Below are 20,410 nucleotides of genomic sequence, written 5' to 3' on the forward strand. Positions count from 1 at the left end.
GATCGTGGCCTACAGTTGTGCATTGCAAAGCATGGCCCATCACAGGCTATTGTGTACTGGAGCCTTAACGGTATTTAAAGCCCTGGCAAAGAGAATGACAAATGGTACCACTTGGGCACCACAGGCCACAGGACAACCGAGGGACAACCTGTGTGACCATGTGTGTCAAGATCTTAAAACTATGTTTTGCCTGTCTGTGCTCTTCATACATTTTTTAACATGGCAATATTTTTTGCGCTATTTTTTGTCATGTAATCAGTTTTTTTTGACAGCATATCGACCAATAAACGAAAACAACGTCTGTCAAAACACGAATCTTATTGGTAGATAACACATCAATGGTTCTATATCAATAAAAACCAAAAAGTGTCAATTTCTCTTTGGCATTGGCAATCTTTTTGGTATTCAATCTGTGTGTTCCAGTGTCTATCTGCTTGAATCATGGTGACTCAATTATAATCTTTCGTAATAGAGTAGGTAAATCGTTTTAAAATGTTAGTATTCAGCAGTAAGTAGTGTTCTATGGCTTGCGATGTATCATAATCTTTGTATTCCAAAACTCGCAACCGTTTACAATGAGCGGCGCAAGGTGTAATCTGATCAAAATTTGAATACCACCACGTCGAGACATGGGTTCCAGGCTAAGGTAATCATTTAATTTCCTCTCCGCGTATCCTGTGTGTAACCGATGACATTTTGATGCTAGTGTGAACTGAAACATATTGCTAAATCACCTAACCTTGCTTAGATATTGGTTCATATTAGGCATATTTTTAATCAGTCCGTCGATGTTTCCGTTGGTATCAAGTCCGCTTATTGATATCAGATCCATAAACATAAACATGCAATACGCCTACTTCCTATATTGTATATTCAAATAGCTATGGATTAATGCAAAGTAAGACTGTATAAAACATTAGAACAGTTTTATGTCGTATTTTTGTGGTTATTTGAGTTATAATTAGTTCAAAAATCCTTTAACTGAATTTTGTGGACTCTATGAACTTGGTAGAATAATTTTATTTACAAAAGTCATGTTACAAATACTAACATTATATGAATATGTAAGAGTCACAACATTTTATTTTTACTGGCACTAATAAGAAGATATATTGTATGCGCGCGTACGCTTTTGGTCGCATTCACCGTCTCTTTCTACCCTCATCCTGTACCGTTTAATAGAATCAGAAGCAAATCGTCACTACTTTAAAAAAATCTCGTAATTTCAACTCAATATGCCAACAAAATTGCCCTTAAAAGAATCACTCAGAAGAATTATCGATTATGAGGTATGAGCTTATTTAAAAGTAGTTACGAAATGGTAAATTGTCGGTGATACTGCATTACCATGTAACCAGCATTTTCCATAAGGTCTAACTTTCACTGGCAGAACAGTACTAATATTGTACTTTATCAAAATATCAGGACATAGTAAATGTTACGTAATTATTTGTGTTTTTATTTTATAATCTGAGCAGTAGGGCAGATTTTGTTACACCAATGGGGAATGTCTGAAAAATTTAGAAACACTTGAAACTTTTTATATTAATAGGAATAACCTTTCTAATTAACAGAAAAAATATCTGATTTTTAAGTAGCATCAATTAATTTTAAAAAATGAAAGAGTTTTCTTTACGGCCAAATTACGACAGTCCAGTCGGTTACAGGTTGTTCCATATTCCAAAAAACATTAAAAAAGAATTTATGTGTCTTTGACTCCATCGTTTTGACGGGTCACACTATTTACCGGGCCGAATAATACTGACATGGAAATACCAACCCTGTTTTTCATGTACACGCCCATAGAAATTGACATGAGCTTCTATGGTTGTGTAGATGAAAAACAGGGTTGGTATTTCCATATCGGTATTATTGGACAAAGATTCCGACTAAGTATCCAATTAAGTTTTGACATACAAGCTTTTTTAAAGTGGTGATGATATCTTCCACTGTAATATTCCTGATTGAACTGGCTGATTATACTTTTAATGTCCTGTTTTTGTTTTCAGGGACACTGTTCGTGTTCTGTATGAGTTATTTTGCGAGGTGTCACCAGGCGACCACATGAGAGAACCATATATTGTTAGAAAATATCCTGAGTCATACAAAAATGAGGAGGAGTTGAGAAATGTACCAAAATTTACATTTCCATGTCAATTAGACAAGTAAGTCAACTGTAATTTTATTAGACGTAATTCAAGTTAGAAACTTAATACTTTCAAACACTGAAATCCTGAATGAGGATATTATTGGAGCTCCATAACTGAAGGCAAGACTATCAGATATCAAGAATAAATTTTTTGATCAAATCCATAGCAGAGCCAGGATGTAAGACTTAAGAATAATTCAGTCAAGGGTTTTTTTTTTAATGAAACATGTTAGGACAGAATCAAGTGGCTGTATTATGTAATATTTGGTAATATCTAACACCTGCAGCTATCCATAATACATCCGATAATCGGAAATAACTTACTAAAACATATGTAATATTATGCAAGTGGCCCTCTGTGGTGTTTCAACAACACATTATAGGCTCACATAATTATTGGGAGCCGTAATGTGTTGTTTGTAAAATAGGTAACTTTTTTTTCTAAATCCATTAATTATTCAGAATAGTTATAAAACAAACTTAACCTAACTTCTAGTTTTCTATAGGATGACCATTTAATTTCAGGAAAAATTATGACTATCAAAAATTGCTGGCTTGCGAAAATTTTGCAAACTATAGATGCGCCAGCATAACCTGATATATATAAATTTCTATCAATGACATCCCTGGTTTGGACGATACAGCAGTCTTCTGTCTAGTTGTTTAATGACCATTGTTTTATCTTGGATTTTGAAAAAAATGTGTCTAGTTAATTGTTTTTGTTTTCAGCACATTTGTTCAACACTACTCATTTGTGTTGACATCAGTTGATTCGAAGTACACATTCTGTTTCTGCCGTTATGATCCAAAGGCCAACACAACCTTAGTTCTCCTATCATACTTACCATGGCACGATACATTTTATAAGTAAGTAAACATTGTATTATGTAGATTGTTCACTCAAATGACATTGTACTGTACAACTGATTATTTTTTTAATTCTGCAAGATGGAGTTCTGCCAGTGTTTCTTTTTTGTTATGCATTGGCCTGCTGTTTTTTTTAAATTGTAAAGGTTTTAAAATATATTTGGCCATTTTATCTTAGGTATTAAAGGTTATCTTAGGTTTTTAGATTGTTAGTCCTGTCATGGAAGCTAAGTAGTTTGACCAGTTTTGCTTTAGAGCTTGAAGGGCCATAGCCCCTCATTCTCTCAAGCCGTGTCAACCCGGAACCCGGAACCCGGGTGTTTTTCGGAATTTGTGCGCAAAATTACAACAAAAATTTACGACATCCATCATCCATACTAATATTATAAATGCGAAAGTATGTGCATTTGTAGGTTTGTCCGTCTTTCACGTCGAAACGGACCGACAGATCGACGTGATTTTTAGCGTAGAGATAGTTTATGGGCCCAAGAGCGACATAGGCTACTTTTAATCCGGGTATTTCTTCACTAATTGGAAAATTTTAACAGTCCCCTGCCAACTTTCTCTTCAAATTATGATTAACAGTAAAATAAAATAAAAATGGTTTTGCATCATAAATACAGTGTTGTGTATACCTATATAAATATAAATGTATGCACACATGTCAATCTTATCAATTATTTTTATATTAATAATCTGGCAACAGGGTACTGTTTTTGTACTCTTGGGACAATGTTTGATTAAAAATAGTAGTTAAATGGCATGCATGTTAATTGAAATACTACTTTATTATGATCTATGGTGTAATCATCTTTTTAAGTTCAATAGAGAAATCATGCTAAATTGCAACACTTGGCTAATATTATCTGATACTTATTAAATTCTGGGTTGGCGACATGTCAGGGTACTGTTTTTTGGGGTGTTTGAAAAATTGTAATTTAACAGGTAGTTAAATTTTTGGTATAATATTAGACAGGATTAAAAATATGGTTGTTTTTAAACACAGAAACATTTTTCTTTGACATTTATCTCATCGCTATCGCCGTGGTGGCCTAGTGGTTTGACCTATCACCTCTCAAGCAGAGGGTCGGGTTCAAACCCCGGCTCGCACCTCTGAGTTTTTCGAAATTCATGTGCGGAATTAGATTTGAAATTTACCACGAGCTATGCGATGAAGGAAAACATCGTGAGGAAACCTGCACAAACCTGCGAAGCAATTCAATGGTGCGTGTGAAGTTCCCAATCCGCACTGGGCCCGCGTGGGAACTATGGCCCAAGCCCTCTTGTTCTGAGAGGGCTGGGATGATGATTTATCTCAACATGTTTTTCCAAAAAAAGCTAGGACAATGATTTTCCAATTAGTGGTGAAATGCCCATCACGGAAAAATGCACAGTTCCCGAGGGAACAGCGCGCGATAGCCGAATTCCACGCAGGTGAAGCCGCGGGTAAAAGCTAGTGGTGAAAAAAAAACATTGCGAGCAAACATGTACACAGTTGCAAAGAAATTCAATGGTTTAAGTAGGGTTTAAGTGAAGTTCCCGATCTGCACTGACCCATGTGGGAGAGAGAAAGAGGATAAAAATATTTACACACTATTCTCTAATAGTTTTATTTCACATTCATAGTTTGCATAATAAAAGTAACGGTTAATGTGGGAACTTTAATGAATCAGCTATCACTTTTTCATATTAAAAATCTGCTTCAGGAATTTGTTTTGATTTGCATGCCAAGCGATTTATTCTTATGTATTTTGTTAACTCTTTGCCTTGCAGATGTGATTTCATCAATATTTTATGAATGTTAAGGATCTGTAAGTGTTTTATAACTTAAATACGAGGGTGGAGCTGGTTTTTACACCAAGTATACCTAATTCATTCAGTTATACTATGCATGTTTAGCAAACATTATGTTTGCGGTAGGAAATTATAAATTACCAATACTAAGGGCCTGTTTCACCACTTGTCGACTAACTTTAAGTGTCAGATAAAAGTAATGCCGTCTTTGTTTATGCGGGCAAAACAGGCCCTAAATCTAGAAGCAAAGATGATAATATCTGTGTAGATACACTAGCTAAAGTCTCGAAAACTTAAGCACCTTTTTATGATTGTGATTGAGATGAGAGAGTCATAGTATATTGTTACACAAGCTGTTGCCGGCGACTCTTGTCTGCTAATAAAAATCGTTTATCCTATCGCGCGGATACTACGAAACTATTCCTTTTTTCGGGATAAAACTATCCTATGTCCTTACCAGGATCTCAAACAATCTTTACCTTCACCAAACTTCATTTAAGTTCAGCAGCTCAAGTGTGAAGAGTTAAGAGACTGACAGAATACTTTCGCATTTATAATATTAGTGAGGGTAAGGATTATTGGGACATTAGTTTTTGTTCATGACTGTACAGTTCAATCTAAAAATATGTGTTTATCAACAAAGTTTAGCAAATAGAGACTTATTGATGAATAATGTTTAGATGTGACTGTACAGTTGACAACATTTAACTAACCATTCACAAACCTTGTCATGAATTAGTTGGTTGAACTGGTTGACTGTCTAATCTAAAACTGAACTTGCTGATGGTACCTTTGCGGCGGAATCGATACACACTTAATTCCTTTCTCGTGTCTAGTATAATATTGCAACTGTTATATGTTTTTTTTTATACGACTGGAAGGCAAACGAGCAAGTGGGTCTCCTGATGGTAAGAGATCACCACAGCGGTATTGCAGATATGGTGCCAACCTAGAGGCCTAAGATGGAATACCTCAAGTGCCTGTAATTTCATCGGCTGTCTTACTCTCCACGCCGAAACACAACAGTGCAAGCACTGCTGATGTTTTGTTGTATTTATTATAAACTAGCCTTTTAGTCGAATTGGAATTCAGGGCTTTTGCTACATTGCCATGGGAATGATCAAAAATTAATTTACGTGGTATGGACCACGTGCAAAGTTTCATGTCTCTAAATTTAGCTGTTATGATTTTGGCATTTTACATGGAACCCATGGGAATATCGGGATAAAAAATAACCTGCATGTTATTCCAGACGTGCAGCTACCAACAAACCCAATTTCATCCAAATCGTTTAAGCGTGAAGAAATAAAAAAACTCATGCACGCATGCTCGCACATATACACAATTTTTCGCATTTACCAATAATAATACAATTTATCATTTAGCTAAGCGAATTGCACCTGGTTATGATGAGATCCATGATCCATTATTGCTGCTCCTAATGTTATGCTAAAAAAAAAAACAAATTAGTTCGCCAGTTAGGTTATTAGAAAATATTGGACAAGTATATTTTCTTTTCTCAATTAAACAAAAAATTAAGAAGATGTAGCCAGTTAAAGTTCCACGTGACATCCTCCCGAACTTTGACAAATCTTTGTAATTTTTTGTTTGATTGACAGAAGAAAAAATACGCGTACAGTTTATTTTGATAACCTCACTGACGGAGAATAGAATTTTTTTTTTTATGCAGGACACTTTCAATGTGAAAATCGGCTGTAGCGATTTTTTATTAAAAATTACCACTTTCTCTGTTGACGGTACCTCATTGAAATGATTGTCTATGTATGACTATATTTTGTTGAATCGATTATATAAGTGCGATGACGAATTTTATTATTGCTATTTCAACACCTAGCTGACGATATCACATTGTCATTTCGCTGCCGTTCATTACAGTCAGTACGTCAGTACATTTCGGCAATATAAGAACGCAGTTGCTGTAGTTTTTGCTCGACGAATTATTCTACAGTCTTTATTTTCGCGCGTGGGACTGTATTCTAACCTCGTGAGTCTTTGTGTACTTTATAAAGAACAAATTTATCGTAAAAATAACAGCTGTTGCACTTTATAAAGCACAAATACCTCGTTCAATAAAGAATTTTAAGAATGTTGAAATTATATCCAAAATAAACAAATGGCCCACGTCTAGGCCTTAAGAGCAGTTATACCTGCTGAGCTGCTTGAAAAGTAGCACTCATTACAAAGAGACACCAGATCAGGCATGCCCGAATTTTATCGGGTACACACTTTACCTATAAGACGCCTAAGTCGTTTGACAAGTTCGGCAACCGCGTTAGGTGAATGCGTTAGGAGAACGACTCAGTGTAATCGCCGCTTTAAGTACTACATCTGGTAAAAAAAGTTTGGACTGGTTAAATTTATTCATTAAACTCATGAGTTATGTTCAAAAAAAGTATTTTTTGTTTAGCAGTTTGACCAGGAAGTTTTTACCAATTTGATTCAAAATTATTATCATGGGTGCAAATCCTCTCTAATTTGGAACTTAGACATGTCAAATTACGAAACAAGCATTGCTACTTATATAACTTCTCGTGTAAGCTTAATTCTTTTGCTTTCAGGTTATTGAATAGCATATCGAACCTGTTAAACAGTCCTCAGAAAGGCGAACTGAACTCGTTCCTAGAGGCTTGCCGCATTCGGCCCCCTATGGATGGGCATACGATCAAGTTCACCAGCGATGCGGGGACCACTGTGCTCACGTGCCAAAGCCCGGACCCGAGGCGGTTGCCTAGTATCCCTGAAAATGTAAGTACTTAATTAATTTAATTAATACTTTTAAATGGGCAATTTTTGTGTATCGGAGTTCTCGGAAACGGTTATAAAGACTTTGATGTAATTTGGTAGTTTTCTAGGTAAAAAAATAGGTTATACCTGGTTTTGCCTAACAACTTTTTGCCTAATTTCGGTTTGCCTAATTTTAGATAAACTAACTTTACTTAGTATTAATGGCTCATTTTACCTAGTTTTCATTTTAGTGAAAGTAATTTTGTATACAACTTACTTTACAGAATTTTGTAGCGCCTAGTTTTAAATTACCTAATTTTTATTTTGTATAAACTTTTTTCGTATACTGTTTGACTGACATAATTATTTTTCGTCTAACATTATAAGTTCGGTTCTGGCGCTTCGCCAGTCGCTACCGCGGCACGCTCGCTACGCTCGCTCGGCTCGCGCGCTGTTGTGTTCGCAGTTCTAACCTAACCTACTTTACTGGTCGCAGTTCTTATCTTGGTAAAAACATTATTCGGCTAAGTAATGATTAGTTAAAGTAAGAATCGACAAAGTGAATTTTAAATAAAGAGTAAGTAATGAAAATGATCATTTAGGAAAAATGAAAATTCGACAAAATAATAATTATGAATAGTGAAATTACACAAATTGACTTTAAACAAACAATTCATTATATGTAGCTACCTATACAAGCTAGGCCTTATAGCAAGGGAATACGACAACTGTTTAAAGCCGAGTGCGCATCATGTGATTAAATTTCTATCTTTGTCACTCTTTGCTATTAAGCAGGACAGCAACATTTCAAACTGTCAATTTGCTTTAGAGTGTAGACCTGCTTTATAATTGCCTTTTTGACGGGATACTGCAGGGGTCAAAAGAGAGTCATTACTTAAATTTTATTTATTTAATTCAGTTTATCACATTTTTGGAATTTGATTTCTGAAAACTCTTCACAAAGCCAATTTCTCCAAATGGTTTTCGATTATTATATGTTGTAAAAAATTGGGACATCCCAATTATAATGAATGACAGCAGGTGGTCGAGACTTATTTATTTGTAGCTAGGTACCTATGAAAGTAGTTGCCGGGCGCTGCCTCAAATTTAAAAAAAATTGCCCACCAGAAAATCTATTGGCCAGCCTTGGTTTCAGTGATTGTCAAAAATATATTCTGTGTTAACGTTACGCTGCGTACATGTTAGCATGTCAACTTTTTTTTGATTTCCCTCTAGTGCAATCTAACAGAATACTTCAGCGCCGTCGACACAAAATGCATGGCGGGGCTGTGGGCGGCGTTGCTACACGAGAGACGCGTGGCCATAGTAGCGTCGAAACCCTCCCGCCTATCAGCTTGCGTGCAGGCGGCGAACGCAACCCTGTTCCCTATGTCTTGGCAGCACATTTTCATACCGATACTGCCGAAACATCTGGTGGATTACCTACTCGCGCCTATGCCGTTCCTGATAGGAGTTCCTGCTAGCGTTATGGAGGTTGGTATACTGCTAATATACTATTGTACCGAAGAAAACTGTGCGTCGATGCGATTTGTCGATCCCATTTGTGTTCCGTACCAAAAAAAGTACCAACGAATGCCTCGCTGTCTATCCACCACTCTGTTACAGTCTATCTGTCTATTAAGCTGTGAAACACACAGAGAGCGGTGTCGGGGCGGTGCGGCGCGGCGCGGAGGCGGTACCGGTTGTAATATTCAAGCTAACACGCGGGAAATAAGCGTGGCGCGGTATTCTGTGTGGGCACTTTAACGTTAGCTCAAATATTACACCGCTCTCTGTATGTTTCAAGCTTTAGGGAGTTGCATCTTTTTAACCGTAAGAAACGTGTAAGGCGTTTTTTGCTTAATAAATCGAATGATTTTTCTAGATATGCAGGAATTTATTTAGTAATCTGAGCTTTGTCGAATTGAGTTAGGCAGCTATAGAGGGACTGCTTTTCGACCGCAATATGACCGCAACTGCTAACCACCCGCATTTCAATTGCAGTTAAAGTGTTAGCTACATATTCCATTGTATTTCTTTGTTTGTATACCCAGAGTGTGATACAAACATGTCCGGTAGAAAAATAAACAATGCGCCATTGTCAGATAGAAACTTCAATTCAATTAATAGCGTTTATATCTGCTGAGCTGGCAACGTTGCATTTTTGTTAGTTTTTCTCGATTATTCCATAAAAAAGAAAATTAAAAATGTTGTCTGATAGAACACTTTTTAATCGTTATACTTTTTTTTAAACCGTTTATAAACATTAATTCATTTTTAAAGAATATAAAAGTCTATCACGAATAATTATTGGAGTAGACACATTAACTTTTATATTAACAAGTGTTCTATCAAACAACATTTTTAATTTTCATTCAATTTTTATGGAATAATCGAGAAAAACTAACAAACATGCAACGTTGCCAGCTCAGCAGGTATAAACTCTCTTAAAACTTTGATTTGTTTTTGTTTTCAGACAGTAAGAATGTCGGAGATAGGTGATGTTGTAATATTAGATGTGGATGCGAATGAACTAAGATCTCCCTTTCAAGACTTGGAAAGTCTTCCGCCTGATTTGGTAAGCATTTGTAATTAATGCGAACGTTTCAGAACAAATACGATGAGATATAATTTTTCGTTATCTGTACGTTTGATACTGCGGTAAAAATTAAATTTACAATCCCGCCTATACAGGATGTGTCTCTGACTATGCGGCTTTAAATTTAAGGTTCGATTCTACTCGCATACAACAAGCTACTTTTGTTTTTTAATATTTTCAAATATCGTGTATTCAGGTAATTTATTTATCCTCAAAGTTTAATCGCTAAATCAGTGTATTGGGCATGGCAATGTTATCGCTGTCTCTTGGTACGGTGGCCTTTGAATATTTTTTGACATATATTTGTCATCTCTTCGATAAACATTTATCAATGTGCTGTCAAATTTATATTGTATCGCATACATTGAAAATTACATTTTAATTTGTATGAAAAAAAACAATGATATTTTTAAAAAGTAGCTCAGTTATAAAATGTAGAATCGACCCTTGGATTTAAAGCCCCAATGGAAGCTCTCATTTTATTACATAAAATTGTTACATTTTAGATAACGAGTTTGAAGAAGGCTTTAAGTGATAAGAATGCCCTAGGAGATGCAGTGTCGCGAGCCTTTCTCCGCGCGCTTGTGTGTTTGATAGGCGGCTATCGGGATGCTATACGGTAAGACATTTTCAGCTTACTTCTCCCATACATTTATAAATTAAAGCTTGACAATGCATGTTTACCAACATAAAATCTATTTTTAAACTACTTTTACGTATTTATAAAGGTTTGACAGAGACTTTAGATTAGACGGAGAAATACACATACTTATATGTGACGTCACATGCAAGTAGCGCCATGCTTGCTGCATACTTTATGTATTGTAATTGTTACCATTTAATCTTTGGAACTACTAAATCGATTCTTAAAACTCTCGCAATTTTTTTGATTCCCGTTGACTTTAAGAAAACATTCGTGCATTCAGCAGATCAAATGAAGTTAATTTCTCCAAGACACTAGTGGCTTAAGAGGAAGAATTAAGATAATTAATTTATGCGCATTAGAACAATGTAAAACGTTTTTAAATTATGACGCTTTTTAAAGTCCTTAATTGATATATATTTAGCAAAACGAAGTTTAAAAAAAGTGTTTTTTTTTATCATGTCTCTTATGTTACTCGTCAAGTTTGACATTTTACAGTGACTGCGAGCTTATATTATGATTGCAATATCGCGTGAAGGCTATCGTAGATTGATGTCAATGAATGTCGTTTGCCGTCCAGTGGAGTTAAATAAATATTATTTTTTTTGTACAGAAAAGGCAATTAGAAACACACTACTTTTTTTATTATTACTAATTTGTTATTGAATTGAAACTATTCTTTTGAGCACCAGCATTATTTTATTTTTTATCTGTGGTGAATGGTTAAACTGTCCAGAATGACACTCAATTTAAGGATTATACTTTGGATTACACGTACTACCATTGTCACTGTCATATGTCAGATTGTGGGTCCAAATCAAGTTCCGTAGTGTACCATGCTTAAATTGTCAAGAAATTTAATCTTACAACATAACTACAATCGTACAACTTGGACCGTCTACGTCATAGTTATCAAAGTCAAATGATGGTCGCTGCTTATTTTTGTCTAAATTCAATGCACAATGATAATTATTTCCATTACAAAAAGTAGATGTTATAATGCTTCAATGGCTCCACTGTGTCCGTTACGGAGTCCTTCCGTTACGGAGCTGTATCTTTTGAACTATAAATTTCACAGTTACTATGGCAGCTTAAACAAAGTTAAAAATAAATTGTACCCTACTGTGGTGCCCACCAATTCGTGTGCGAGTCCGACTTGCTCTTGGCCGGTTTTTAACGTTACACAACTTTATTTTTTCTTTTAACAGAATTGAAAAAGGTCAACAGATCACATTCAATCCGGAGGCGTTTGTGAGAACTAGAAAAAATATGCAACCATTCCTTAGAAAAATACTACAATCACAAATATTTCAACAGGTACGTAAAGGGTTTAACAGGGTAAGGAAGGACATGTGGCCCCCGTGAGGAATACTTGAATTAGTAAATGTAAATTTTTTGTCGGCTCATAACTGGTAATCCAATCTTCAGCCCTCTATCTTGATTAGGTGAAACAAGAGTTTGCAAAAAAAATGTTATGAAAATAAAATTTTGACATTTATCACTGTGATGGTTCCAAATAGAGGGCTGAAGTTGGAGTGATTACCAGGCGACAAAAAATGTACATTTACTAATTCAACTATTATTATACACGAAGTCCGTACGAATTTACTACTTATGTTTTTACCCGTCAGTATATAAAGAAATACTATGCATAAAGACGATGTGTTCAATTATTACCTCTTTATCTTTGGACATAAAATAACCTCTATTTTTTGCCCAGTTTATAGACGAAAGACTGGACTTGCTCAATTCTGGTAGAGGCTTTATCGACGAGTTCGAGGTGGAATGCAACCATTACGCGGAAAAACTAGGCACGGGAAGTGGACAGCGACTCAAACAGCAATACAGGGACTGGGCCAAGACTGTGAAGAAAGAAGGCGGTGCTTTCTTTAAAAATTTCAAAGATAAGGTAATTTATATCAAACGGAAACGCTTTTAATAACCTTTGTTATTTATTGTTACTATTGATGAAGGGTTACCGCGCCTTTCAATCTAGCTTACCGTCCCAGACACAATTGTGAATTTTAAAACCTGCTGTAAACATTAGTACGCGAGGGTGACAGGACTTTACAGCTTTGTTTTAACATGCCTCTTAATTTATGTTGAAGCTTTTTTGGGGAATACTTGTAAACCCTTGCTGTCTTTGCGCTTGTTATTCACCTCTTTTTCACAATGATGATGTTAAAAAGTTCACGTAATAACTAATTTGTATGTCATTTTGGCGTGAAGCTTTGGTCTATCATTTGGAATTACGTTCAAGTGCAGATTCTGCACTCAAATATTTCTTATATGCGGCTGCTACAAGGGCACAGTCGGATCTTTCCACAGAGTAGAAAACCAAGAAGAAACCGCGTGGCACTGAAACAAGTTGACCATAAATAAGTTCAACTGATCATAGGTAGTTATGTTAAATTATAATTTGACTATTCGAGCACCATCCGATAATTCTGTAGTTATTTATTCACCGTCATGAATTCAAAAGCTTTTGTATAGAGGTCATTTTACAATGCAATATTTTGGAGAGTTCAATCAGGAAATGGCTGCATTCTTTTTATAAACAGCTGTCAATTTTATTATCTTTCCACTATTCCACGATAGGTGGCAGCACATACATGTACAATAGACTGAAAGATATACCGTCGTTGTAGTTTTAATTATGTTACCGTTTCAGAAGTTATTAAGTACTTTCAAATCTCTGCATGAGAGCTTTTCCGGCAATGGTTTCGTTCAAAACGGGACTTTTTGACATTTCTTATTGTTCTTTCTATTCCGTGGCTCTTTTCACACTTTGGTGTGAGACTGCTGTATTTCTGTGCTGGTCGCCCATTCCTTGTTCAGAATCTTCTTGTGCCAATTTAAAAGCAAATGTGGTATTGCGTAGTAAGCGAATTATCACTAAAACCCTGCGCGAGTGTGTCTTTTTACAGAACTGCCCAAAGGAGGGTTATGTTTTTTTTTGTATAAATGCACTAATGCTTATCGTTATGGCTACTACTGTTTATGTAATGTCAAATTTTGGAAGCTCTCCAATGATATCTGATTGTTTTTTATTCAGAATAAATAATTATTTAGTAAATACTCTACAAAAAATCAGAGCCGAAAAGCTCCTGATCAATTGTGTTATGAATTTATGATGGCTAAATTGTTTTTTATCATCGACACGTTAGAGAGTTCTGCAATCAACCTAATACGCAAAAACCTATATTTCAAAACACATCTGAGAGAATAAATCTGCTTTCACTCCTTTCCGTTCGAAGCATCATTTATTACTTTTAGTAATTTTGTATTTTTAAGACTTCATTTGGTACTCGTGATACAGACCCAGAGTCTAGTGCGAAGGCCGTTGAAAAGTCAGATGATGTTATTTGTATTTTATTCAAAATGTGTATTTCTGTAAATTTTTGTGCACTGTTGTGTAAATTTATTGCTAAATAAAATTATTCTTATTATAACAATTATTACACCATAATTCCACATTCTTTATTTTACATTTCTTAACAATCTGATTAGTTTTAAATATCTAATTTACCCGTACATCTGTGTATGTAACCTGGGATATTATATTACTTTTCATACGGAACAGATAAGTATTTGGATATTACCAGAACCGGTTCTCTTAAGACAAGACATTATTAACTGTTTCCCTGCCCTCATTTAAATATCTTTTAATTATTTGTATTGCGTCCCGCTGCTTTAAGAGTTAAATATCGTTCAAGAATCATAAGTGATCATGGGACTGGCAACGTGTTCGATCGTCTTAAATTTGAATGTTCTGGAAAATTATTCAAAAACGAAACTATAAATTATCGCTCTTTATTCTTGTTATATATAGCTCTGATACTGGCTGTAGTTTACTTCGCTAATTATTTAGCAACGCATTTAAAGCTTCAGTCAGAACTAGAAACAATAACTGTACTATTCCAAGCTAGAGCAGTGCAAAATTATGAGGCTGGAAAATAGACTAATTACTGTTTGATGTCATTCAGCGTCATGTCATGAGGTCGGTTTGACGTATGTCACGTTTGGGTCGGCCCTGCAATGCGGCTGTGTATCCACCCGACTTTTGCATAAAGTACGCTATGCGCGAGGAAAAAATCATTAGGATTACTTGATTTTCTAACCTAGCGTAGTGCAGCTGGTGGACACTGGCGAGCGAGATTTTTTATAAAAGAAGCGAGAGATCCGTAGTTTCTGTACCAATGGTGTGTCATAGCAGCCGGATACGTTAGAACGTAAAATCGGTCACTTATTTTCGGCATAGGTGTTTAGACGCTTAAGCCAATCATATATTGTCTGTGTTTCACCCTTATTGTTTCTAGTTCAATTGATACGAACTTCCGCAGTAACACCTGATTAGGATGTCCATTGTCCATTTAGTGTTACCCTATGCATGCATGCTTTAACTACGAGAGTTTTCCGTTATGTTTTAATATTTACAGGCCAATCCAGCGGTACAGTCTGCTGTCAAAACGGTGAGTCCCAGATGAATATTGCTGTCAGTCGAATAACTATCGTTTTGTTACATTTTCTATTTTTATTCACCACTCTGTGGAGCGTACTTTGAAATTTTTGTTTTGGTTTTACGTTTTTTATTTGCTGTAGAGGTGGCGGTAGTTGTGTAAAATGCTGAAGCCTTAAAACTCACGAATTATTTATATTTATTTTAGTAAAAAAATATATATATTTAACTATTTGTTTCTTCTGTATCAATTAACCGTGTTTATAATACACTTTTTAATGACTAGCTCAATTCATTAAATTAAAATTATGTTTTGAAAATGTGACCCTGTAAACACATTTTTCCAGTAAAATCGTTCCTGTAGCATGACACTGCGGTGGTGCACGATTTTACTGGATTAGGCTCCGTTTCCATCAGAGATGTGCGAGGATGTGTTGCGAGAAATATGTTTTATATGAACCAGGAGAAACGCTTCATCTACCTCGCCTCGCTCCGCTCAGCTGTTTCCACTAAAGATGTTCTGTGAGCGGATAGGTTAATGAAGTGTTTCTATTGGTTCATGGAAAAACACATTCCTCGCAATACATCCTCGCACATTGGTGTAAACTCAGCCTTAGTGTACAGTTTTACTGTTTACAGGGTCTGAAAGCAGTTTCGTAGTCCCTGAGTATATTACTAATACAACTTATTTATTTATTCACCACAGTATCTAGGCGATATACATATATGTATATTACTCTAAAACCTATTTGATAAAGTACCAAATGCGTATAGTATTAGTTAATTATTATTTTTATTTTGTTTAATTTTTTGTCGTTTAATCTTGCAAGCACAGTGTATTCGTATTTAATTATCAATTTAGATGTATTTATGGAGATTTAGATGTAGCATGTTAAATACCTAATTAAATATTAAAGATAAACTATTTATTGAGATATAACTTTTTAGTAGATATTACTGTAGTTATTTACGTAAATTATTTATTAACTTAAGTATGTAAGTGATTGCATAGTTCACAATTACCTAAATGCAAAGTAGTTATAGCAAAGTGTATGTCTCCACAAAGTAGCGAATACGAAATAAAATTATTAAATTTTTATTATCTGCACTGGGTCTCTTCAGACAAGCTGTATTTACTGCATGTCATAGCATATAGTCACGTGGTTGCAATACGTAGTAGAATGATAAAACTTTAGAGAGAAAAATGTCTAATGCCTCTGTTTCACCGATAACCATCGCGCATTCGTAATCTTCACGTAAAGATTCATCGTGTATCGTCTAAAACACTTTGACGGACAAAACCATAAAGCACGACTGGAGTTGCCCTTAGCTTAAAAGTGCACTCTGTAGTTTATTTCTAGAGAGAAGCGAGCGACGCATGTTCAAGGATATTAATAGGGTATTTGACTCAAGATTTTAATTCTCAGTACTCAGATTTTGTATGGCAATAGTGACCTGTGATTTCTGATGTATAATATGCACTATCAAAAAATATACAGTCAGCAAAAAGGCTTGTAATATAAATAAAAATAAAAATAAAACTTATTAATGGAGCGTCAACTTTCTTCTATTATTATTGAGCCACTGCGGAACGGTGTCGTTATAACATTGTCAATTCCTAGCAACGGTAACAAGAAAATATGACAACAACTATATACTATGACAACGTTCCAAGTATGATTAACCATTATATCCTTGGTGGTACGCAACCTAATGCCAAAATATCTTACTTTCTTGGAAATACATACTGAAAAAGAAGGTATCCTATGACCTAGAATTACCTAGATGGTCATGCACTTTGGCAACGGAGAAAGCTCATTTTGCCTGCTCCAATCGTAAGTGTTTTGCGCAAATACGAGAATTCTGATGGTTATCGATAAAATACACATTTGTAATATAAAACTACTAAATGCCTTTTTATATTTTTTTGACTCATAAGCAAGGATCATTTATATAATCTATTTCATCCTTGCTCATAAGTTACCTATTTTTTACTGGTTTGATAAGTCAAACTGATTGAAAGAGACAGACAACTAAGTAAGGGTGACTTTCTCCATTTTGAGATAAGAAACCCTAAAATGCTCGTGTCTCAAATCATTAGACAAACTAAACAACCTTGACGTACAGTCAGCAAAGTTCGGTTAGCCATTTTTGTCAAAATAGTGACGTTATTCTTGAACAGTCAGCAGCAAATGAGGATGAGCAGTTACGGTGATCAAAATGATCTACACCAGGGGTGGCCAACCGGTCGATCAGGATCTGCTAGGAGATAGCACATTTTATAACAGTTTTTTTTGTTGTCTCTTGGACAACGGGACAGAATAACACACCACGAAAAGTTGATTACCCACACACACGCCCAAAGCCTCACTTTGTTGTTGTTAGCAGACGTCTTTACTTTTTATTTAGTCTGAGTTTGAAACTGATTTAAAAAGGACATTCACATAGCTTTAAAATTTTAATTATAATAGAGTCTAAAGAATAGAATAACAAACATGATTAATTCACCGTAGGTCCGGCAAGGAGGGAAGAATATGAAGTCGGCTGTGAGAGGTTTGAAGAGCAAAATGCCGAAGACTGGATCGCGTCCGTCGTCGATAAATACCACCGATGACAGCAGGTTCGTCACCCTAAGATCTATTTTCCTTTGCTCAGTATGAGCGCTAATCTGCTTTACCGATTGAGTAGGACATACTGCGTCAACCTGTCAACCTGCTAAACATAATCAGGTGACCATAGCAACCCTACCACTACACATTGGCACTGACAAACACTGACAATCAAAAAGAACATTCTTTGATTGAAACTTTTACGAAGTTGTTTATCAAAAAGGTTTTGTATTGATATGAAACTAGATATATGTTAGAGGTGTATACTATTTCGATCCTTGTTATCATGTCAAGTAAGTATAATTTGATATGCACTTGTCTTCTTAGTACTTTGGTTTCAAAACGTACTAAGAGTCTATGACTTTGTAAAGGAATCAATTTAATAACTGACGAAGGTTTTCCTAGGCCAAGAAGTTATGTAGGGAGCCATAAATGAGAAACTTCATGTCCCCATTTGAGCATGTTTGAGAAAACACGTTTATTTACCTTTCGGCTTTAATCCTTATAGGTTTTCCTGTGGCTCAGCGACCCCAGTATCATCAGACTCGTCAGACTCCTCGCCGTCGCGGGACACCCCCCGCGACCCCCGCGACCCTCCGCAAGACCTTCGCATCGACCTGGTGTCGGAGATGGAGCAGCTGTTCAAGAACAAGTCCAGGAGAGACAGTCTCCCCAACAGTTCACATAACTCGGAGCTCAGCCTCGCTGATAAAGCGGTAAGTGTGTGGAGTGAAGATACTATAATTTACTCACCGGGGCGCGTGTGGTGTCGATTACCTTAACATGGCGTTATAATGAATAAAGGACGTGTTTTCATATAGCTGCTTTATTGAAGGTTTGATGCCACTTGGAGTTGTAAGCTTACCGTGTTGTTGCTTTGCCGGGGGTCGCAAGATCGTAGCGTCGGATTAAATTTTTAAAATTTCCTAATTACCGTCGTATGTAGGCAAATTGGATTAAATACCACTTTTTATTTCGTATTTAAATATTTTATAAGAATGTTACCCCGGAGCCTTGAGACCACGCGTTTGAACATGAAAAAGAAACAAGCTATGTATTTCATGAGTACCTATTGTCTATATCGAAAATACAAACTGAAACGTGGATGCACCGAAAAACCAGAAAAAGAGACCAGCGCTGGGAATCGAACCCAGGTTCTCAGCATTCCGTGCTGCGTGCCATACCCCTACACTACCACTGGACAGGAGTACAGACACGAATTTTTCCTTTGCACCACATATCTCAGCTTGTTTGTTTGATTGCTTAATAGCGACATCTCTTGTCCGGGTGAGCGGTTAGTTCCGATGGAGTGTTTGAAAGTTTCTTGATGAGGGCTAAAAACATAGACGTCGCTGTGGTGCATAGGAGAAATTCGTTTCTGTACTCCTGTCCAGTGGTAGTGTAGGGGTATGACCTGGGTTAGATTCCCAGCGATGGTCTCTTTTTCTGGTTTTTCTGTACATCTATGTTTCTTTTTGTATTTTCGATATGGATTTTACGGGATGACCGTAAAAATAACAAAATTTGGAGTTGAATTAAAAAATACAAAAAGACTCCAAAACCAATCTTAAATTAACCTATTGTCTACCCGGCTTTTTTTTTGCTAACTCACTGTACTTGTTTGTGGTGTACAAGAATATTTATATTGTATTCGGCACCAACAACACGCGCCCTGTCGAAGGAATAGCTATTTTTAAAACTTTACTCGTACTCGTTAAACGACACTTAGACATAGATTTTAAAGTGAAATAGGGTGATCCGACAACGTAAACATTGTAGTATTTACATTTACTCTTAAAACACTGTGCACCGCGTACATTTTGACTGAACGGTTCCAATAAAGCAAACATTGCGAAACGAACGGAAAAACGGGTCATTTAGTTAATGAAAGATTCCGAAAAATGTTATGTTAATAGAGTAGGGATTGTTTTAGTCTACATTTTTGACGCTCCTGTTGCTTTAGGTCAGCAAGGTCAAAGGTACAGTGTTTATGAATTAAAGCTTTTTTTTTAAGTCCTAGTGTATAATAACTGCAGTATTCAAGTGACGGTTCCCTCGCACGCCGCCCGACGTATCGTGGCCTTTTACCTACTTCTATGTGCCACTGTGTTCACAATGTGTATGACAGTTGTTTAGCCCACCGTACCGTTCTATACCGGTGACTTGGTTGTTGAATCTTTCGTATGTTAATCAGAACCGGTATGGAACTGTAGAATTAAATTCGGTAAGCAAACTATTGGTGCAGTTACAATTTTTTTTGTATATCGTGGGGTTTCCGACCATAGGATTGCAACCCGGGGGGTCGACGTGTGTCAACAATAGTCCTTGTGTTCTGCTAGTAAGATCTAGTTTTTGTGTGAATAATATAATTTAATATGAAAACTTAATTTCACAGAGTGAACTTAAACTTTTGACGGGTATTGTTGTTGTGTAGGAATCTATTTTAATGCCTACACACAATAACTTAGCTAATCTTTATTACCAATAGGAAAACAAACTTTCCAGTGGCAATACTATTTGATTATAGTCGGCTTTATGGTGGAGG

General features: G+C 36.0%; 1 protein-coding gene across 5 annotated transcripts in view; it reads left to right on the forward strand.

The window, feature by feature from the left end:
• Positions 1 to 335: 335 nt before the first annotated feature.
• The window catches only part of LOC141436353 (DENN domain-containing protein 1A), a 28,984-nt gene continuing 8,909 nt past the window's right edge, over positions 336 to 20,410 (forward strand). For 2 of the 5 annotated variants that reach the window (XR_012452303.1, XM_074099316.1), the window contains exons 1-12: positions 336 to 646; positions 2,010 to 2,165; positions 2,879 to 3,016; positions 7,390 to 7,576; positions 8,792 to 9,049; positions 10,032 to 10,133; positions 10,661 to 10,773; positions 12,006 to 12,114; positions 12,518 to 12,706; positions 15,237 to 15,269; positions 17,770 to 17,876; positions 18,374 to 18,581. Coding sequence is in view for 3 of the 5 variants with exons in the window: in XM_074099316.1 (XP_073955417.1) it covers positions 630 to 646; positions 2,010 to 2,165; positions 2,879 to 3,016; positions 7,390 to 7,576; positions 8,792 to 9,049; positions 10,032 to 10,133; positions 10,661 to 10,773; positions 12,006 to 12,114; positions 12,518 to 12,706; positions 15,237 to 15,269; positions 17,770 to 17,876; positions 18,374 to 18,581 (1,617 nt within the window). In the remaining 2 variants the exon portion in view is untranslated. The remainder of the gene's footprint in view (positions 647 to 2,009; positions 2,166 to 2,878; positions 3,017 to 7,389; positions 7,577 to 8,791; positions 9,050 to 10,031; positions 10,134 to 10,660; positions 10,774 to 12,005; positions 12,115 to 12,517; positions 12,707 to 15,236; positions 15,270 to 17,769; positions 17,877 to 18,373; positions 18,582 to 20,410) is intronic. The other 3 variants (XR_012452300.1, XM_074099297.1, XM_074099304.1) reach the window with 2 other exon arrangements.

The sequence above is a fragment of the Choristoneura fumiferana genome, chromosome Z (genome assembly GCF_025370935.1).
Source record: "Choristoneura fumiferana chromosome Z, NRCan_CFum_1, whole genome shotgun sequence".
NCBI lineage: Eukaryota > Metazoa > Arthropoda > Insecta > Lepidoptera > Tortricidae > Choristoneura > Choristoneura fumiferana.